The sequence below is a fragment of the Chlamydotis macqueenii genome, chromosome 1 (assembly GCF_036417535.1).
Source record: "Chlamydotis macqueenii isolate bChlMac1 chromosome 1, bChlMac1.mat, whole genome shotgun sequence".
Lineage (NCBI taxonomy): Eukaryota > Metazoa > Chordata > Aves > Otidiformes > Otididae > Chlamydotis > Chlamydotis macqueenii.
In genome coordinates, this window is record NC_141556.1 from 120,830,175 (window position 1) to 120,850,400 (window position 20,226).

The 20,226-nt window shown below is 41.4% G+C and overlaps 1 protein-coding gene across 1 annotated transcript; it reads right to left on the bottom strand.

The window, feature by feature from the left end:
- Positions 1-165: 165 nt before the first annotated feature.
- On the bottom strand, positions 166-20,224 carry WDR4 (WDR4 tRNA N7-guanosine methyltransferase non-catalytic subunit). The gene is made up of 11 exons (XM_086765845.1): positions 19,993-20,224; positions 19,305-19,367; positions 18,430-18,576; positions 16,101-16,257; positions 15,414-15,526; positions 13,188-13,248; positions 11,774-11,872; positions 5,908-5,972; positions 4,174-4,357; positions 3,211-3,280; positions 166-699 (listed from the first exon to the last, which is right to left on the bottom strand). The coding sequence occupies exons 1-11, from the start codon at positions 20,148-20,150 to the stop codon at positions 521-523; spliced, it is 1,296 nt and encodes a 431-aa protein (XP_086621971.1). The 5' UTR covers positions 20,151-20,224; the 3' UTR covers positions 166-520.
- Between the last annotated feature and the right edge of the window lie 2 nt (positions 20,225-20,226).

The window sequence follows — 20,226 nt, forward strand, 5'->3', positions numbered from 1 at the left end:
ATGGAAAGTGAAGGGTAAAAACAGAGATGGTGAAGTCTCCGCTAAAACTTTTCATATACAGCATGAATTTTGCTACATTCCCTTTCCCATAGCCAGGTACACTAAGTTAGTTACATTAACTAACAGACCTTTTAAAAAGTTAAAAACAAAATGAAACAAACAAAGAAAAAAACCACACCAACTTTAATCAGTGCACTTCCACCTGAAGAAGAAAGCCTGAACACAGTAGGCAAAAAGAAAATCCTGTTTCAAGGAAAATACCATCTCCAATATTCATATATCATGCATTAGAGATTGCTAGGACTGAACTGCTAACACTTGTATGCTGCTAGAAGCTGAGGCATATTGTAAATACATTTTCTGCGGCAAGCAGGATATTGTCTTATCAGGCTACCTGAAAACCTGAATCCAAACAGAAGTTTAAACCAGTCTTCTTCCATAATTCATTTTAGATTTAAAAACAGTCTGCAGTCAGAGCAGTTCCTTTCAGCAAGGCAAAAGTTACAAGCTAACAACGGGGTCATAGCGATGATTCTTCAGTCTTCACCTTCTTTGTCTGTCCATTCGAATCACATTGCAGATTCTGCTTTTTCTTTTTCTGCTGCTGTAACCTTTCTTCTTTCATGTGTAGGCTGGAGGCCATGTTATCAAACGAAATCTTGTAGAGACTGCTGTAGTGGTTCTCTGTGCCAACAAAACCTGCAATTGGACAAAGCAAGCACAAGTGTTAATTCCCTTAGCGGTCTCACCAATTACTTCCTGTACTATAATTCTAGATAGTGACATTTCAACTCATTTACTGTGTTCCTATCCACTTTATTAAATATCAGCAAATTTACGCTGGGTAAGCCTGATTTGTGTTGGTAAGCACATGTCCTGCGTTCACATAGCCAAGAATAGCTTCCATTTTTAGGCTAAAAAATTCGTCACAGAGGCAAGCACCTGATGTTGAGGTGAAGAGGGCACACAGCTCTCTCTACATGTTGGACACTTGCAGACTTCAAGGCTTTTGTTTTTAAAAACGACTGCTGTTGCAACTTACTGTTCGACATCCCACTGGAGTTGTTCCCCAAGATCTAAGCACTGCAAAGGGTGTATGCCACCTAACTGTGCTTAGCTGACTTGTCTCCTAGAGCATTAACTTAAAAGAAGCCCAAAGAAATAGACTTCAAACAGAGAGGTCCTGCAGCGCATGCACATTCCTGAACACTCATCCCGACAGTTCTGTTACACCTTCTGTGAATCCAGCATATTCCTCACACCATCTCCAAGACTGTAAGTTTAGACAAAGTTTAACAGGGAACTAACTATTATCCAAAAAAACCTCAATCAGATTGTTTCCGTAGAGAATACAGAACGGAATTAGCTGGCTAGGTCCACATTCCTAAAAATTGTTAGTGGTACCTGACAAAATCAGTTACCTCTAGTTCTCTTTGTATTCCTACCTCTTCCCACTTCCAAAAATTCTTGATCTTAAATGCCAAGTCCGGATTACAGAAGTCCAGTATTTGCTAGAGTTTGGTCCTGAAGCTAGAGTGCTACTGCACAGTAATGTAAATACAGCATCCCCTTGTTTCTTGGTAGACAAACAAAGCAACTGGTACTCAGCAAAGCACAAGATTTTACTTTAAAGGGTCTTGCACTCAACATAGTAACCAATTTACTGGCCTTTGGCCCTGGGAGAAATTGTGTGCTGTCAGTTTGAATATCCATGCTACTCTCTACTTGATCAGTTTACACTAAATCTTGCTCTATCTTTTTCTGGGATCAGTTGTAACAGAATGTCAAATGGTTCAACGTGCACTTCAGGATTGACCTATGCGTCTTAAAACCCACAGAATCAGCAATCAGGTGAAACAAGTTTACAAAAGGACAATACGCAGGCATTAAGACTGGATTCAAACAATATAATAACCACCTTTTTTAAAAGAAGTAACTACCTTTTCAAGCACTAATTACGCACTGGAATAAGTGCCTTGTCGTACTAATCAACAATAATAGACCCTGTCATCTGAGCAGTCCTCCTTTCCCAGCTGCAGCTGACTACCATGTATCACAGTAATTTGCTACACTGGCTAAATATGTTCAGAAACTCTTCCCCGGACTGTTCTTTTTACTTCTCTGTTGCCTATTTTCACTCAGACCTCATACTTCTAATTATCTGCCTGGCTCTAACTATCAAGTCTGCACATTTGCATGCAAACACTCTCCCTTGCAAAGGAGCACCTCGCTTCCTCTTAAGATTTCAAAAACTGTACCAACTCAATGACCAACTTAATGACAGCTACACTCTAAACCATCCAATACTAGGTATTAAAGAGACTTTACGTTAGACTGCACATTCTTGCAACTCTTCCATCTTTATGTATGGCCACCAAGACTAGAAGACCAGTGGGGACTGTAACACCTTTTTTAAGGAAGGTTCCCAGTCTCCCAGCAAAGTACAGGAGAAAAATTTCAATTAATCAACTCTTAATACATAATGAGATATCCACTAGCACATCTCACAAACCTTCTCTACCCTGCAGCCACCACTGCCATAATTTCAGCTTCTAAATAAAGTTGTGTGGGTTTTAAATACAAAAAAAACCCAGAAACATAGAGTGGTTCTGAACTAGTAAGCCGTGTATTACTTTTCTGCCAGAGACTGGGGGTGGGGCAGAAACCAAGAAAAAAAAATGAACCAGCCCTGGTATCAATCAGTTTCATCTGTGATACCACCCAGGGTCACACCCTCCAGCCACAGCATGCTCCACATAATCTGGTTTGCCAAGGTGGACCCGAATGGCCCATCTTTACAGCAAAGCTGCTCCTCCCACAGCTATTCCATTCTTACTGTCTCCACTGCACTTCTGATAAAGTGTCACGCCCAGGTAAGAGACGACAAACAACAGTATTCGGTATCACAGCTGTAAGACAGGCTCCAGCAGCTCTGTCACGGGGTGTTTAGATACATCCCCCTGATAAGGGGTCTATGTAAAACAGTTATAGCGCTATAATTCAAATCTAAATACCTATATCATTTTGTGATGACACACTTCATGATCTACGCTGGCTTCCATACCAGATGGAGTGAGGAAACTGAGAAAACTGAAAGACTAAGCGACTTCAACAGCCAGCTGAACGGACCAGAACTCCTATTTTGCACCTAAATCTTACGCTTTCTCTGTAAAAAATTGTACTGCTGGGCCTTTAGGCCAAATTTCTCACCTTCAAACACTGTCCAGTTGTCTTGAAGATATTTTGACATCTTCTGTAATCCTTTGTCATCAGTTACAGGCTAGGAAAAGAAGGGACATTGCATGCTATTTTGGGAATAACAATCTCATATTTCACAGCACACTGAAAAATGCAACAGCTCTCAGATAAGCATAGTGCAAGGAGAGCAAGTGTAAGCCCTCCGTGATCTCTTTTAGGGTCCTTTTTTCCAGGGCTACTATAGAAACCTGGCCCGAATTCTGCTGGTGAAGCTTTGCAGGTAGAAGAGAATGGATTCCCATTTACTAATCTGTGAGGAGAAGGAATATCACAAGGAACACATAAGGGTCAAAGAACATTCTTAGAAGTTTCATTTAAAACCTATACTATAACTATCCCATAATTAGCTCAGGACTAAAGAGGATAACAAGCAAGTTTCCAGTTGTTTAATAGGCTATTACAGAGAATGTGATAGCACATCCCTCAAATTTGACTCCTTAGTTTCAATTAAAAAAAAAAATCCCCTTAATGCTCCCAGAATGCCTTGTTCCCCAAAGAATCCCTCAGAGACAAGCATAGGAAAGGCTGTGTAGAAAGCACTCCTGAGCAAACCACAAAGGGATTTTGTTGTCTTGGGGGTTGTTTTGGTTTTTTTTCCAATAATCAAGTGTAGCACACAGAAAGTACAAGTAATGGTTTAAAATACTGAGTGCAATGGCTGACAACCACTCTGCTTGATCCCAGATGCCAGCTTTACCAGAGAAGAGACTGGTATTCGTAACAAGCTCTCAGCAGTTTCGTGTTATACACAAGTGAGAGAACTAGAATGAGATGTGCATCTATGACTTTTACTCAGTCTCAAGAGATAGAGAAGTGTGCCATTTCGCTTTCATGGAACACAGTTTAGTCCATTTTTGTTATGGCCTCAGGACAACGCACAACATTCAGGATGTTGGCATTAACAAAAGTATCTACCTTCCACTGTCCATCACATGGTCTGTACAATAGAAGAGGAGCTTCACTGTCTTCCTGCAAAATCCACAGATCTCCCGTTTCCTCAAACGCGATGTCCCAAACTTTGTGTTTCGAAGAGATTTGCTGTTTGTGAACTAGCTGCTGGGCAACAGCATCAAGTTGAAAGATGTAGACTGTGGAAATACTTTTGAGAGGAAAAACTTAATTATCATTATTACCAAATCCACCTACAGCCATGACTTGTACAGCAAACTACAAACACCCACTCTAATTTCAAACAGAGCCAAAGCAAAGTCATTGGGAATTGCAAAAAATACCCTAGCACTTCAAGGGAGTTTGCTTACATGATCTGAAGCAGAAGCTGTAAATATCTAAAACGTTAAATGGCTTTTCAAGTGTTATACGAAAGACAAAGCAGACAAGGATGCCTTTTCTTTAGAAGGAAAGGTAGTAAAAGGAATTTCATAAGGATTCCTAAGGATTTATATAAGCAGTGTTGCATCATAGCACACAGGACTTCACTTGAAGGAACAGGTAGCTGAACACCAGTAAAAGTAAAACAGGAAAGGAATTACATGCCAGGGAGAGGAGGAGGAAATGAGAAGGACAGGAAACCTTGACAAGACTGAAGAACAGGACTCTGGGACTGCACTCATCTCCATCTCTCCCATCAGCACTCACTCCTCTAACAGCCACAGCCTCTGTGTGCAGAGCTTCCTAACTTCCCTCGGACAGGTCCCCAGTGTGCCAGCTAGGACACCTCAGCTCCCTCTAAACAACACTGTTTAGAAATGCTGGGCTACGGAACTGGAAATAAAAGCCTGATGCAGAGCACAGTGGGATACAGAACTGGAAATAAAAGCCTGACGCAGACCACGGCATGGCCTCTGGGCTAAGTGGCACCAGCACAGCCCTCAGCTGACATGGCTTCCCCTTCCAGGGCGAGTTTAAATGCCCATGCAGAAGGCATGATGCGAAGCAACCAAGGCTCCTTGCTCTGGCAAAGAGCAAGCCCACCAAGGGGACAGATTGCCGATTTCACAGTACAGGCAGCTCTAGCAATTTCTCTCTTTCCTGTTGGCAAGCTTTTATCAGTAAGAACAGCTTCCTTGGCAGGCTTAAGGTGCTATGGCAAGAAGAGGGGAAGAGGGCTTGTCCATCTCTGCAAGATATTCCCCTGCCAGTCAGACTTGTAAGGTCCCTCAGTGCTTGGGCCCTTCAGCTCCCAAGTGCTCTCTCTGTATGCAAATACACACATTTCAAGCCAAAAGTTAACACACTCTCTTCACAGTTTTAAACTGAAGCAATGCTGTGGTTTTAAACAGAACAGCTGAACCATTACACAGGGGCAGAATATAGTAACAGAGGTTTGGCCGCTGTGCTGCCACAGCACCCTGAGCAAAACAGGACCCAAAATACATGGGTCAGGTGCAGTGATTTAGGGAGACATCCTGAGCAGAACTCCAATGCATCCTAGCTTTGTATTTCCTCCCGTGAGGGAAAGGCATCACCAATTCTGCCAAACTTAACTAACCTGGGTAACCCTTGCACGCACCTCTGTGTGCAGACTGAGTACAATAAGGACTCAGAGGCTCCCTGAGAGCCTGGGGCACTCAGAGATCCACCGTACCAAGTACTTCAGGCTAGAGGAAAGTTAGGATAGCCAACAGGGAAAGCTGCTCTTGCCTTTGCAGGAGCTGTGATTATTTTAGCCATTATTCCATTTATTCTTACCGGTCACACAGAACGGCAACATAACCACCTTGAGAGTAGTAGGTTATTCTTGACACAGGGTACTTCTATTAGGAAAAGAAAAAGAAACATCCTTGTAAGTTAAGACCATTTACAGGCAGAAAATTCACATTCCATTTCATGTCTTACCCTTTAAAATTTAGCAGATGTCTTAATTTACAGCAAATTAAGTAACATAATTACCTTTAAACTGCAGTCAAGTATATTTTTGTACCAGTGTTTGCTGTTCTGTGAAGTCTTCCACACTTCTCCCTTCACAGCCATCCAAATAGAGATCAAAGGTAACGGTTTTAGAGAACTACTCTTAATAGACAAACTAACAGATGAAGGAAAAGCACACCACCTTCAAACAGTCTCTCCTGCAATGCTAATGGCAAAAACATCAACATCAAGCCTTCTCACCCAGGATATCTATATTAGAGATTATAAAAACAAGCCATTAGCTGCTGTTATGTTTGTTGAAAAAAAAAGAAGATAAGTCATGCATAGCTAATATCCTTGCTGTGTTGTCTCTGTTTTCAACTGTTTCTGGGGGAAGCCATACTGCTCAACAGAAAACATGTTCTGAAGAACAAGGCAAGACTGCCTGAGGCCATTTTTCTCATTAAAAACAAACAAAAAATTCCACACCCAACAACAACAAAACCCTCCACATCATACCCCTAATAATTTAGAAGATACATAGTTTTATCTGGGAGAGAATCAGAGAAATACCTTTGTTTCACAAACCATTCTACTTGAAATATATAACAACTGATTTGAGGCTCCTCAAGTGAGCAGTAGGAACGTGGGAGAAGCAGAGAAATTGCAAGAAGATGCCATAGGGTGCTTTTTCAACAGTATCTGTTATGTAATGTGAAAGATGAAGCTGCAAAGGCAAAAGGCTGGTTCTCAAGTATATTTTATAAGCAGTCATAACACCAGTACTTCTGATTAATAAAACCTTCCTACTAAAGAAGTAGTGAGTTATTCCCTTTAGGGCAGGAAATACATCTTCTTGACACTCTACTGGCAGAATTCTGATGCATCCTCAAGTCCTCTTTCCTTTTATCCCCTTTCCTGCCTTCATGTCTTCCTCTAACAAGACACTGGTCACTAGACAGAACCTCTGGTTCACCAACTTAAACTGAATTTGGGAGTAACCACGGGATTTTACCCTTTGAGCTACCAGCTGACGTACAGGCATTGTCAGGGTGCTCGTTTCAGAATTTTGCAATCAATGTAGGAAAGCAAAACAAGCCATACAGCTTCCAAACATTCAAGTCAGCAAGTTTAATACCAGAAGCTATTTTGTCAACAGCACATGATGATAAACCAACTGTGGGAAAGAAAGTTAACTAATGGTACAAATATAGCTGAAAACCAGGGTTACACAGTGCATTCCAGCAGACAAAGAAAAAAAAATAAAATCCATTGTGTGATACAATCTCACAGGGGGGAAGCAAGAACAGCAGCATGCACATACTTTTCACTCACATACTTGATTGCCTGTTCGGACAGAAGAGAAGCCTTTATAAAAAACATTATAAAAAGGATTATACGTTTCAGAGCTCTTGGGAACAGATGGGACTAATCTCCTGCTACTCTGCAGAAATACTAAGTTGTTAGTCCATATTTAGCATTGGGACCCAAGACTCTGTTTAACATGGACACAAAAAATGCTTATGGTTCCAAATGCTGGGTAGGATGAGTGGGCTGAATCAGAAAGGTTCTCTGTAGCAAACACATCTAAATGTAGTTATTGCAGTATGGAGCCATTTACACTGCAGCTTTAGAGTAGAACTGACAGCTCCTATTGTAAACCACCAGTGGGTTCTTCAGACATTTGAGAGAACCAGCCAAGATACATATAAAAAAACCCCAAACCTGTGATACTTATTTCTAATAACAAAGCTCTGCCTGTCTCATGAGAAACCTGCAGGGCAAGTGCAGCAATGGGAAGTGCCCACCTACACAGCTTAGTGCTTTGTCAGAGAGACAAAAGGTTCTGTCAACTTGAAGTATGCAGCAGCTCTCACCCACCCTCGCTGGGGGAGGAAGGAGGCAGCTTTTTTGATTTGAACCAAGTGTTATTCACAGCTGGACTGAGACAAGAAAATGCATCTTCTTTGCAAGCTCTTTCCTTTCCATGTGGGAGTAATTTAACAATCAGCAACGTGAATACAAGCCCCAGAGTAGCATCTAGTTCAAGGACAAGCCTATGAAATCATCTAACTTAAAGAGGAGCTACAAGAGCCGTTTGCGATAAACAGATGTTCACCTGATACTCTCTGAACTTATTCAGCATTTATATGACACTGTTATCAGCCTGCCAACACCTTAAAATTAACTTTTGATGTAATCTGTGAAAGGAGGTGACTCTATGAAAAATTAATGTACTGGAGCACTGGGGTAGAGTTGTGCAATTCACGGTCTGGACTTTAAACAAGTTTCTGCTGTCAAGAGGATCAGACGAGGTGAAAGCTCTGGAGCAGGAAAAATATTTATATAGCACTATGGAATTAGAGAATTACTTCCATTCTAGTGGGAAAAATGAACTGGGGATCTGCAACCCATCAGCTGAAATTAATGCCACATTGCTCAAAAATACTCCTGCATTCCCAAAACAGACACATATTCATCATCTGCCAAGTGAAATCAGTGTACGTTTATGTGCTCACATGACCCACCATTACTGATGATTCCATTATCATCGTGCTTCAAGTTGCGTTTCACAAGCTCCAGTGCGTTCACAGTGGTTATCAATGGTAAAAATGAAATGCAACATGAAAGAAAAAACACTTATATCCCCATCTGATCTTTGGTTGCCAGAGTCATTTGCAGACAGCGTGCTAACTACAACCTACGAAGTGCTGACTCGAGATCATACCCTTAAATTCAGACTATAAATGTCACATTAGGTTGTGAAGATGATCTTTGATACACCTGGAAGCACAGCACAACTAAATACTACCACCAGATGTCATCTCTGTGATTTCTAGCATTATGATGCCAGCAAAACAGTCTTCCTTCCCCTTGGGTCCTGCTTGCCATTGAGATAGCTATTGTTTTGACAGAAGTACATATTGACAGCTGTGTAGCAATACAGCACAAAGGTGGCAATGCACTGCATTAAAATTTTAAATCTGTCACTTATCTATCTGTAATCACTGGGACACTGTCTGATCACTGTTCCAAGTATGCACAAACTCTGGAAGTCAACCGAGTCTTCTGCACCCCCACCATGCAAATTTAGTGTAACCAGAGACAGATTTTTAAAAGCCTCTAAGAGTTGGCAGTAAGCAGAATTTTGAGGATTCAAAGAACAGGTCAGCCTGAGGCTTCCACAACCACCATCAGGAGACACTAAAACATGCCAACGGGTAAAACAACTGCAAAACCCTGCAGGAATACAGGTTATTAACTGACATGTTATATTTACTGACTTACTCAGGTTTGTGGGTTTTCCCTTTCTCTCATTGATTACTCACACTGGGGTAAAGCAACTAAACAGAGACTTCTCAGACAGTCACAGGGAACCCCAGCTTTCTACTGAGAGACTCCATCAGTGTGCAGAGTATCCTATAGAAGGGACTTTATCAGGTATGTTAGGAAGCAAGAAAAGTATTACTAAACTACATCCAAAAGCATTCTAAGAGAGTTGGAGCTTTCTGCCCGGAGCTTTTTTTCTTCATTTTATTTTAAAATTAGTTCCTGCTTACAGCAACAAGTTTTTTTTTTCCTCTAATATTTGTTACTTTATCCAATTCAAGGGTTATTATACAGTTTAGTAATGTTTTTGATAGACTTATTTGTAAGCAACAGACTTAGGGTTCAGTGTGAGATCAAGCACCGTTAATTTACAACTTATCATTTTGCAAGCTATCTTGCAAAATGATAAGCCAGTCTAAGCAACAAGTACCATTTTAAAAATTAATAACAGGATTCTCCACTTCATAGCTAGTTGCTTAGTAGTCCTCAATAATCCAATAAAGCTAGAAGGCAAAGTATTTTAAAATAAAACCATTCTCCCCCTGCAAAAGAAAGGCCTCGCAACAATACTGCGGACATGGATTTGACAGCTATCAAACTATGCTGTTCCAACAGAGCATTCTTACTAGCTACGTTTGAACACAAAGCTAAAAGGCTTTGGCTTTGAAACTCCCTGAGCCACTTATTTCCAGAAGGCTATGTGTGGCAAAGTAATCTTGTAGGTTTGCCTCAGTCTTAATTCTCCCTTTCTCACTCAAATCCTGCTGCACCCAGACTACAAGAGGATATCAGCTACATGGACTTGTCACCTAATTTGGTACACTCGTTTTTTGCTTGTGAAAAAAAAACAGCAGTAGCTACTTTGATTTGGATTTCAAGCACTAGACTCAAGCTGAAATGAGGCAGAGACCTCATGAATGTGTACAAGAGGTCTCTGGCTCAGGTGTGCTTTAAACTGTATTTCTAAGTTCAGGAACAGGTCAAACTGTCCATATAGACAAAACTCTGAATTCCTGCTAACAGGAGCTCTAGGCAAAAAAAACAACATTTCCTGCATTTAAGCTTTGATGCTGTGATGCAAGTGCTTGCCCTCTTGGGCTTACGTACAGACAATAAGTTGCATGTTATTAGTCCAACACAAAGAACAACTTGCTGATGTCCTCTGCGCAGAAAAAACCCCTGAGTTATCAGGTCTGTCCCTACGAGCTTGGTCCTTCCATAGGCTGTGCTCCTAGTTCAGTTACTCAGAATTCCACTAACAAGATCAGGCCAGACCTACATAAATGGTAAAGAATCTCCAAGAGATCTCCAAGAATGGCTCCTGACTGCTGGGAGAGGCTGCACACAACACACTTCAACTAACCTAAACCACAACAAAATACAAGGGAGGAAAGATAGAACTTTTCAATTCCATTTCAGCCTGGATACAAATTCCACAGTGGTTTTGCCTCAAGAACCACGCATGGCTACAGGCGTCTCACTCACCTAACAACTGGAAGACAGCTGTGGTCTTCAGAGAAAAAAGTATTTTTAGAGATTCACATGAAAAACACACCCAGCAGGATGGATAGCAAGATGAATAACTCTAAAACGACCCGGCAGATTAGCGGCTGGCTTAATATGATGTACACAGCAGGGACAAGAACAAGTGCTGTTTCATTGCTAATAGGTTGTATGCCAATTCACGTGACAAGAAAGAACAAAATCAGAGATCAAGCACTACCAGAACCACTGCTTATATCAGATCAGCACCCAAATCCCAGTAGCACCATTCATGTACAGGCTGCAGGATAAGGAGAGCTCCTAGGGTATTCGATTTTCATATGGGTCTTGTACATTTTTGTTTTGGATACTGCACAGCTTCAGAACAACCCAAAAGGAACAAACCCAGTGTTTTGACTCCACAGGGCAGTGCTGCTGCAGGTGACTGGTTACAAACATTACAAGGCTTCTTTGTGCTTAGATAGAATTTCAAGTGTTAAAGTTGCAATTTAAGTTGTTTAAAAATGGGTGAATTTTTAGATCTTTCCAGTGTTACAGGATATTTTCTGGCTAAGAGAATAAGGAATTTATGTTTTGGAAAAAATAGCAAGTAAAGACTTTGTCCAGCATGCAGAACTTGTATTTGGGAAGAATTACAAACAGCTTCTTTTGGTCACTGCTTGGCACTTTTTAGAAACGCATGCAAGACATAGGAATGGACTGCAGGGACTTTCTTCCTTTCCCAAAATCCCAGGCTTTTGTAACAGTTTCTAGACCTCACATAGCTTCCAAACTCAATGAAAGAAGGGAGGCACCCCTAACAAAATGCAATAAACATGTCTGGGAGTCACAAGTATCAGGAAGACAGCAAAAGCACTAGCACACATGGGTGTACCTGGTCAGTTTTGGTTGTCTCAGGTTCACAGATGCTGCTTAGATGACAGCAGTACACTTCTTCCCCACTTTTGTACTCCCAAAGTCTCAGAGTTGAGTCCTGGACAGACAGAAGCAGATACAAGTTGATTACTAACAGCACCTCAGGCAGAGAGGCTACTTGTGGCCTTCAGCTAAATCCTATTTCCCTGAAGAGCTTCCCACAGAAGCTGCTAAATAGTCACTTAGTTAAGACCTCAAATTGCAGATAAAGCATTTTAATTAACATAATTTTCCCCTCAATTCTAAATTATTCAATCATGCTAACTTTAATTCTCCTTTTGAAGTGGAAATTGGGTAGCTTGAGGAGTGCATTTCGACTTTGTCTCAAATAGCACAGTAATACATGTGCTCAGCATTTTAATGGCAAGTCTTTTAGGTTGCCCTTCTCCACCCCTGTTCTTGTTATCATCCAAATTCTCATTTGATTTAGTAACCTCCTGCAGAGAACCTAAACACCCCTCTGGAAAAACAAAGTCATCAAAGAACATTTGCTAAGAGAGAAATACAGCTGCACACAGTACTAATGCTAGAGTTGCTTAAAGAATTAGAGGAACAAGAGACAAGAGCCTTAGAGAAGCAAGATCAGCTGAAACAAAATGCTAAGAATTACTATGGTCTTCACAGAAAACATAATTTGTTTCCTATGCAGTTTTGGTAGGCTGGGATACAAATAATATTTTTTCCCTTCTTTTAGACCAGCTCCATCTGATCTCTCTACAGGTCTGGCACAACAGCAGGATCCAATCAATTCAAGAAAAGGGCTGAGGGGAGGGAACACTCGCTTCAGTCCTCATCCAGACATTGTGTAGCACTGCCCTGCAAGCTCTAAACAACATGCACTGGATGTCCTATACAGACACAGAGACAAGGACATAATTCAGAACAAGTCTCACAGGGGAAAGCAAGTGGGAAGCTAAAGAGGGAAGAGTTTTCTCATCTTAAAAGCTCTAAAAAAAAAAAAAATCCGCGAATTTAAGGCTATTAATTCTCAAGACACTCACTATCATAGCAGGCTGGCATAATATCAATTTGATTCAAAGTTTTTTAAATAGTCCAATGATTAAAGATTGTCTGTGCTCCAAAGCAAGAGTTAATTATGAAGAAACACTGAGGACTTTGTGATTTTTCCAACCTAGAGATCTTAATAAGAAGTTAGCCTTGCTGTAAACACAGTAAACAGCTCTGAAATGATCTAGCAATAGAATGGCTGAACACTGAACAGAAAGCTGAGAAAGGGAGGGACGGAGAGAGAGGGTGTGCTGGAAACCACAAGAGATTATTCCCAAGGAACCTGGGGGAAACACAAGCAAACAATGGTTTTAAAGTCTAAATTTTAAAGAAAAATACTTTTTTGAAGGAATTGCAATACATACCCCAGAAGCTGACAACAGCAGATCAGGATAGTTGGGTATTACAAGTATTTTGCTTACAAACCTAAAGGGAAAGTAGTAAAAAGTTGAACTTTCTTTTGCGTGACACTCTGGTCTTTAAACACATGCAGCAAGAGAAAACACCAATTTGAAAGAGAGCCTTATAATAAACAAACAGATTCTCCATATCAAGCCAATGAGGAGGAAGAAAAAAAAAATATGTCTACATTACTTAATATAGTATATATACTACACAAACCACTGACCGCTTACTTAATAGAAAAAACTATTTCCCCATCTGCGACTAACGACTTCCTCCCAACCGAGAACATCGCCATTTACACTAAAAAATGCCAATGGAGACAGATTTACTCGGGTACCATGTTCCCCTTTCTCAATTCATGATGCACATTAACAGCATGAATCAATTGATGCTTTTAAAACACAACAGCAGCAACAATTCAGCTTTCAGAGTAGCACATCTCTCCTATCACAGCTGGAGATAATTCAAAAGCAATCTCTACAAAATTTTAAAACAAGCATGTGGCAATTTACCACCAGTGTCTAGATTCAGCCAGAAACACTGTTTTTCAGAAGTACATAACACTGCTATGTCTACCACAACTGCTGCGTAATGAGGACCTGAACTTCTGGAGTTTATTATTATCTTAGAGCTCAGCAACTTAAAATGTAGGGACATAAGCATGACAGTCTTGCTTTTGAAAACGGGCATAATTTTAAGGCTACTAAAAAAAAAGAAAGAGGAAAAAAAATAGAACGACAAGATTTGGTCACTTTCATGACAAAGCAATAAAGGGGAAGTGCATGCAGACATAATAGATCCAGCAAGAATCACCGTGCGCTCCACTGAAAGAAGAAAATCCAGGAGCGTGAAACAAGAAAACAATTATAGCTGCTTTGTGTAATCCTTTGCTTATCCATTCCTAATTTAAATACTGAATTTTTATTATATTTAAACCAATTTACATTAAGTGTAAATTAATGAACTCCTTGTGCAGACACAACAGCCCCAGTTTAGAACTATCTGACCATCAAGTTCTATTCAATAGAAAGTACACCTGTGTACACACAGAAACCGACCCGATCAAAGACTACTTAGCTCCTTAACAGGAGTAGTCTCTTGCTTTTATGCTATGCCAATTCTACACACGTTAGACTACCAAATTATATTATTAAAATCAGATTGACACTGCAAATTAACCCGTGTACTAAATGTTCTATTAAAACACCTTGGTGGACAAGTTTGGATAGTTTGCTACCCATATCTCAAGTTCCCCAGTCACATCATCTTTCTTTAACTCATTTCTGATATAGCAAGTTGATTGCACCATGTTGCATCATCTTATGGAAGAATGTGCCTGGAAGGGCATTGTTATCCCTCAGTTACTCAGCACTCAGACAAGGAGAATTACTTGCGTTCTCTGCCCTACGTAGGGTGATGTCTTCTCTGCTACCTTTTCACTGTGAACTTCAAAATGTAGCAGCAGTCACACAATAAAACTTGCAAAACTCCCCTACCTTACTCAAAAACCCTAACAGTTGACAACAAAAAACCTCCAAAAGCCCACAAAACCATGTAGAGATGGGAAGTAAACTCAAAAGACTTTGAAAATACCACAACTGACAGACATTTTAAGCAGTAAAATGTAGAGGGAAATGTCTTTTTAAAGTCTATTTGCCATTTGAGTCTTCTTCATGGAAAAAGACTACTGAGAAGAAAAGGGAAAGTACAGTCCCTTCTGTAGGCTGAAAAGGGAGTACTCATAACCTGGACAGAAGACAACCTTATTCCTAGAGCAAGAGAATGACTGGTCTTCTATTAAGTTAGAGCACATCTGAATCACATCAGTATAGCTAGTAGGTTGCTCTACTGCCTTCCACTCTACAGATCACTGTAACTACAAGGACCTTCACTTGAGGAAGGGGAAAAACAGGTTGCCCAGAGAAGCTGTGGATGCCCCATTCCTGGAAACATTCAAGGCCACGCTGGATGGGGCTCTGAGCAAGCTGATCTGGTTGGAGATGTCCCTGCTCCTTGCAGGGGGGTTGGACTGGATGATCTTTAAAGGATCCCTCCAACCCAAACCATTCTATGATTTTAAACATAGACCTAGCTGTTGTTTAATATGATTTGTGGAGACAATACTTTCATTCATTGAGGCGCAGTGAAGAGCTGCACACAATAACTTATGCACACAGCAAACTTACTCTTTGTGTCCCAGACAGAAGGATACAATATAATAAGGAGCCTTTGCCAAGCTGACTCTGATCTTCTCATCTCTGTCTGCAGTTATGATATATTGGTCATCAGGACTCAGTGCCTGTTGGTAAAGGGAGAGCTTTAGTGCCCAGTACTTGAATAGTTTTTTTAGTATAATTCTTCCTAAAGCTAAAAAAGATAAGCAGTGAACTGTTTCTCCTGAGCCTGAATGGAACATGCAAGCAGTAAGCCATGGTTTTCCACCAATAACGGAAGCATAAATGTTTTTGACAGCTCTCTGACTAAGGCAAGTGACACTGACTACTGGGTCCAGTGAAAGCCACTGAGCTTCCATGGCACAGCAGAAGTCCCACCGCATCTTAAAAAGAAAGAAACATCACATTGAAGAGCTCAACTGACATGACAGACTGGGTGAATTCCCATATACATTTCATCACCAAGTCTTCTGTGACTGTAACATGAAGACTTTTTAAACACTCACGCTCCCAGAACAGATAACTCTTCAGTAAGCTTATTTTCTCACCAAACTCTGCAGACGCAAACTCAGTAGGAAGAAATACAGACCACACTTGTATAAAAAAGAACTCCCAAATCTGGGACAAGAGCAACAGTGAGACCCAAGCATAAGCAGGAATGCAGGTTTGTACACTAACTATATGGAGGCACATCCTTACCACATCCAATACCAGAGACAAGTGACCCAGCTCAAGTTTTCCTTCTGCTTGGGGTTCTGTTATTGAGTAAGAATAGACATCGCCAGACTTGTCTGCAATCAGAATCTTATCCTCTGCAGCTGTAATAGTCAGGGAAGTGCATCTCCTGCTCACGGACCTGAAAGAAAAATGGCACAGTTTGAACAGCTCTGGATGGCAGTTTCAGCAAGTCTGGATTAAGACACAGTTAAACAGACTGAGAAACTGGACAAAAAGCTCTCAGATGCAACATTCTTGAAATGGCACCAGTGAGAACAATGTTAAGGAAGGGTATGGGGCTGAAATATCACTTCTGAGACCTATCAAATTATCAAACTTTGTAATAGCAAACATCTGGGGGGGGGTGGGAGGAAAAAAAGGAGAGATGCTTAAAGCTGCATGCCTCATTTTGCTTAGGTACTTTCTCAACTGAGCATTTGCCTAGGCAGCCTGCCAGTACTCTAAAGAAAGCCAGTAGACTATCTTGCACTCTGCATAACAAAAATACAAGTTAAATACGTAGAAACGAGAAAACAAAGTAGGAGTTCTCCTAGTAAAAGTCCTTTGCAGCAGCACATCTAAAAAACGTGTTGAAACTACTTCTGCAGTTGCCACTTCATACTGTAAAAGGCAGTCCTTCCTTGTGAGCATCAAGGACTCTTCCTCCTCGCAGAGTCAGAGAGATACAGTTTCAGGATACCTCGTCCAGGCGAAGCCCTGAGCTTGAACTCTGACTTTCCTTCATCATCTGCCAGTGTAGCAGACAACGGTTTTCTTACAACTTTTCGGACAAACATAAGGACCATATGTACCAGAAAACAAGTTTTAGAAAAGGTTTAACCACTTAGTCTGGAGAATGCTTTTGCAACTTATCAGCTACCATTATTACTGCTATTCCTTTCTTTTCAGAACACCCCTTTTCCAAAACTCTCTACATCCTGCGTGTTAACATAGGGCTGTGTACACTAGGGATCATAGAGAGTGGACACTTCTATTTACCTACTCTGAAATTTGGTGACCATCTGGAGGCAAAAGAACATGCTGTACTTCAGACAGGAAGACAGAAATTCTAATACTTTCTAGTGACTGTTTAATGGAACATCGTAAAAATGGGAAAATGTATAGAAGAAAGCCTACTAACACATTGCTGGCTCAGGCAACAGTTTCAAAATAGGTTACCATGCCAACAAGAAAAAGTCTTGCTCCAAGTTCATTGTACTGCCTTTGATCTTAAACACAAAGATTCTAAACTCCCCCTTGTTTGAAAACAACTTACTAGAAAAGCTAACACAGCGTGAAACCTTTTATACAGCCTGCCACAAAACACCGACGCAGGTTACATAGCTCAACTTTGGCATTCTTTTTTTTTCATGCAGAGACCCTTTCGCCTGTATTCCCAGTCTCCTAAAGGAAGCAGTGACATTCCCAAAAAATCCAGCTGTGGTCCCAGTTTATCTTTCAGCAGAAAACTGAAAAATCAAAAGATTATCCAACGGCATATTACGAGCAAGACATACAGCACAGAGCAGCAGGGAAGACAGAACACAGAATGAACAGAATTTGCCATTTCTGTTTTTGCCAGTGCTTACTTACTCACTACAACATTGGTTAACACACCAAAGGCTCATCATGTACCGTACACACACAGCCAAGCTGACAGAGACTCCATTTTCTTTTGCAACCAGGGCCTCACATTTGTCAGAGCCCACCAGAAGAAAAGATGGCACATGCTGAAGGAATGTCCTTCATGGTCTTCTTTTTATAGACAATTGTCACAAGCAGCAGCAGCAGAAAACTTGTAACTGGAGGACCTCTGGTGGACAGCTACAGATTGTTTTCTCAAGAGGATCATACTACAGAAGGTAAACAGTTGGCAGGCTCTCTAAACATATGCTTTTAGGGGAGTTCATGAACACCCCAAAACATCTTCTCCAAATCAACAGGAATAGACAGTGCACTCACTAAACTGCTCAGTATCACTCTTACAGGCCCAACTTCAGTGTTCACTAGGAGTGGGTAAAGTTTCAGTTCTTAAAAGATGCAAATACTATCTTTTGGCATTAGAAAAGATATTATCCTTTCCTTGGCCAATGATATCAACATCTGCATTCCCATTCTTGATGCGGGGCACACCACGCATCACTTGACAAGTATCTATGAATACCCAGTAACATTAACATTGTTTAATTATAAGGGGAAAAAAAAAAAAAAAAAGGAAGCTTAGTGATAAGAAATGGCAGCATCCCAAGTACTACTATTTTATAATTCTAAATTAATTAACAAAGTGACACGCAACATCCTGCTTCCTTACCTGACGCTAACACATTCCCAGGAAGGCTTTGTATGGAACAGAATGAGACGTTTGCTGTCATCTGTCAAGGCAAAATAATCTCCTGATGGGGAGAATGCAAAAGCTAGGATGTCATCACTTCCTTTATCTGTCGTTTTTCCATCCTGTCTAATAGAGAGAGGGGGAACAACAGTTCACAACCTGAGAGTTACTGAAATCCTTAAGAAGAGAAAGTTGTTCTCACACCAACAAGAAGGAGCATGAAGAAGAAAGTATAACAGTAGATTTTTTTGTGCTTAAAATGATGAGCCAACTTGAACATTAATACAAAGAAAAAAGCCAAGAAAAAGAAAACTCATATAAGGCCTAAGTCTGTATCATTACATGTTTAAAAATACATGCTAGGGTTTGTGCTAGTAGATCTTGACGCAAATTTAGGAGTAAACAGGAAAACTGACTAAAAGTAAAACAACATTCAGAGGTTGAATTTAAACTAAGAACGACTTTTTCAGTTTTGAAATTTCATGCCTTGGGAGAACAGACCTGAAGGAGTTGCGTACTGGTTTGTGTTTTTTTCTAACTGTCTTAGATGGTCTAATAAAAAATACAGTGTTTTCCCATAAATGTCTTCACCAAGAGAAGTCATACAGAATCACTGAAAACCAGTGTTTCTCTAAAAAAGAAAAAGGTGTACAGTCTCCCCTCTGGGATGAAACAGAAACAAACAACAAAAACCCCATACATATATATCCATCAGGGTTAGCAAAAAACACCCGATCATTGCCTGATTATGGAGTCATCTCATTACTTTCTTCTATTATCTTCACTGCCACATAACCTCACAAGGAGAGGCACCCTCTAGGAAAACAGCAGATTGCCTAAGCAGATTTTCTCACCCTTTATTTCCTAAGGTTGTCTTCTCCGCATTGATGCAATCATACACGAAGAGATTACCATCGCTGCAAATAAAAAACAACAGACTAAAACCACTGTAACTAGAACAACCGTGAGTTTAACTAGGAAAAGTGTCAGCTCTTTTGTAACATGCTTTTATTTTGCAGTTATTTGCGCAACTGACCCCTATCTTGAGGAACCACCTCCGTGGAACAGGCTCCCAAAGAACTACAAATGCGATAGAACTTTAAAACCTTGGACCGTACACATATGCAAAAAAAAAAAAAAAAAAAAATCGTCATGTGTTGGCAAAGTAATTGTGATATTTCACTTTTGTCAGGCTTGATGTATTTGCCACTAGCATTTACCCTGCGGTTCACACACCGTGACGTGCATCTCATAGTGCACATCCGTGCTACAAAACCGTTAAGATTAAGCAGCTTTAAAGCGGTATTTCAGTAACAGAAACCGCACATAAGGAGGGCCTAGAGGCCTGGGCTCGGTCACGCCGGGCTCTCCCAAAAGGCAGGCGCAGGCAGGGCCCCTTCCACGCTCCCACCAGCTGCTAGCAGCGAGCCCCGGCGGGGCAACCCCCGGCAGCGAAAAGCGGGGGGGGGGGGGGCCTCGGCCTCGGCCTCTGCCCCTCAGCCCCGCAGGCCCCACCCCGCAGCCGCCCCGCTCAGTACCGACCCGGACTCCTTGTACCGCGCTGCCAGGAGCCGGCTGCCGCCGCTGGCGGCCATCAGCGCCCCGCGAAGCGCCAGAGCCGGCCTGGGACCGGGGCTGCGGCCCCCCCCGCCACCGCCACCGCCACCGCCACCGCCACCGCCACCGCAGTCCGCCTCCATCCGTCAACCCCGCCACGTGCGCGCCCCGGCGGGCGCAGGCTAGACGCGTCACCGCGCGAGGCGATGACGTCAAGGC

Excerpts from the sequence above, each read along its gene's own strand:
- WDR4 (XM_086765845.1), bottom strand. The coding sequence starts at position 20,150 with ATGGAGGCGGACTGCGGTGGCGGTGGCGGTGGCGGTGGCGGTGGCGGT. Across the intron at positions 15,527-16,100 it reads TGTCTCTGGTATTGGATGTG|GCACTGAGTCCTGATGACCA; the intron begins GTAAGGATGTGC and ends CTTTACCAACAG. Across the intron at positions 5,973-11,773 it reads AGACAACCAAAACTGACCAG|AAGTACCCTGTGTCAAGAAT; the intron begins GTACACCCATGT and ends TTTTCCTAATAG.